At 46.8% G+C, this 2,162-nt stretch overlaps 1 protein-coding gene across 1 annotated transcript in view; it reads right to left on the bottom strand.

The window, feature by feature from the left end:
• Nucleotides 1-361, bottom strand: part of LOC105456697 — a 405-nt gene extending 44 nt beyond the window's left edge. The window contains exon 1 of the mRNA XM_011700930.1: nt 32-361. Within this exon, the coding sequence (XP_011699232.1) occupies nt 32-361 (330 nt within the window). The remainder of the gene's footprint in view (nt 1-31) is intronic.
• Between the last annotated feature and the right edge of the window lie 1,801 nt (nt 362-2,162).

The following is a 2,162-nucleotide window of genomic DNA, read 5'->3' as shown; positions in this document are numbered from 1 at the left end:
ATGTTTTTTTAAGAGTTTCTGCTACGTTTACGTTGTAAAATTCCTTTCCCATGTCGGTTTGCAAATTTTTTGGACATCTTCCATCGTTTCGAATTATCTTGAAAATTGCTTTAGCCATCTCATTTCCACTCTTGGTTGTGAGCGGTACAGCCCATGCATACTTGCTGAATACATCGATAACGGTAAGAATGTAGTGGTAACCTTTGTTGAAACGCGTGTAAGGTCGCATCTCAACCAAATCTGCTTGCCATAGGTCATCATATCCGTAAACTATGACGCGTCTTCGCGGAAAATTTCTCCTCGCCGGAGCGTGCAGTTCCTCGATCAGCCTCCGTTTCTCAACGTTTTTCTTCTCAGACATGCTTGGTCGCGGCACACAACGTGCAAAATGACACAGAAATCCAATGTACAATCTTATTTACTTTTTTTATTCTTCATGACACGTATGAAATCTTTCGTTTCATCAACTACTTTTTTAAGCTCATTTACAGTTATTTGAAGCGTGTCTAACGTCTTCTTGATTTCATCCTGCTGAATTTTCAACATATGCATGCACTGTAGCACGTATCGTTTGCTGGCGGCATCATCATCATCCACAGGTAGCGCTACGCGTCGAATCTTGCGCGACTTTGCGTCAAAGTCAGCTGCGACCACGCAAAGAGCGTTATCGCGCACGTAATTTCTGAGAAATCCGCTCCATTGGTGATATGGTTCCACTCCGCTTTTTTCGAGCGAAGTTCCAAATTTGTTGATCGGCATTTCAATGTTGACTAAATGATTCGTATCGCATACAATTTAATTTATAATAAAGCCGGCTTCGCGAAGTTCCTCGATTATCGATAGAATCTCGTTATCATGAGCGTTGTTGCCTGCTCGACGAGAAGCGTCGAGCAATCGGAGGCGATCCACTAGTTCGTTGGGATCGTCCCAATGAACGTAATCGATCTCGTTGTTCGTCAACGTCATGGCGACAGGCAAGCCCAGTCCCTTTCTACGTTTCAGATGCTCGGATACGAGTGGCTTGATAAACTCCGTGTACTTCGTTCCCCTGTTGCCCCTAATGCGTTCGCCCTCTTTGTAGGCACGGTTGTAGAGGTTCGTTGCCATAATTATACTCTTGTACGTCATGTTGTCGGGAAGAGTGATGGATTGTCTATCGGGCTTTTTCATGAAGATCAATTCGTACAATCCTGGCGTGCCGCGGTACCTTACATTGTCCACGAGTATAGCATCATCCTTTTCAAGATCGAATTGTTTGTCGCCGAGCATTAAACGTCCATCGTTGCCGAAATAGATACCGTTCGAGTGATCGATTTCCCTCTTTCTGTCCTGACCGAGGAACAGGTCCATGTACTTTTGCCCAAGCGGCCCCAGTTGACTGTGCAACGCATCGCGACTCCGTCGCGATCGCATGCTCTCTCTGACGGTCGTTTCGAGCGAAGGTAAAGGTGTCGACGCAAAGAACTCCTCCCGCGGTAGTACCGTCGGTTGTTCCGTCGATGCATCCGCCGGCGGTTCTATCACTGACACAGAACTGAGCGTGGGTAACGCGACGTTCCATTTTTTTTGCTTTTTGCGCGGCGTTTGCTTAGGCGTTGACGCGACTCTGAACCATTTGTCGTCATCCTCGGTATCGCTATCCACGCTTTCCTTCTTCCTCTTGACACTCGGCGCAGCGTCGGTCTCGGCTCTCTTGACACTCGTCGCTGCGTCGGCCTCTCTCTTGACACTCGTCGCTACGTCGGCCTCTCTCTCGATCGATTCCTCGCCAACGGCATGCTCGGCGATCTGTTTCAGAGGTTCGACGATGGGTTTAAAGCGTCTCTCCAACGCGATATCCTCGTCTATTCTACCAGTTTTCAGAGCGCGATGCTTCTTGCGAATCGACTCGCTTGTTTTCGCGATCTGCTTCGCTATTCTCTCGCGATTTTTTATGCTATCCATGTTGAGGGAACGTTGCATAGTTGACGTATCGACTACAACTAACCACGTTACGGTACCGCGAACTCGTTAAATTCTTTTCTGTATCGTCCATCTCTAAGAGCGCAGTCCTTATCTATCACTAGAAATCCATACTTTTGCTGCCAACAAGTACGACATAATTCACAGAAATCTTTATATGACATGTCAGTGTTTACGTGATCATTGTATACATGTTTCAA

The sequence above is a fragment of the Wasmannia auropunctata genome, unplaced genomic scaffold (assembly GCF_000956235.1).
Source record: "Wasmannia auropunctata unplaced genomic scaffold, wasmannia.A_1.0 LD336106.1, whole genome shotgun sequence".
In the NCBI taxonomy this organism is placed as follows: Eukaryota; Metazoa; Arthropoda; class Insecta; order Hymenoptera; family Formicidae; genus Wasmannia; species Wasmannia auropunctata.
This window is presented reverse-complemented; position numbering and strand designations above follow the sequence as displayed.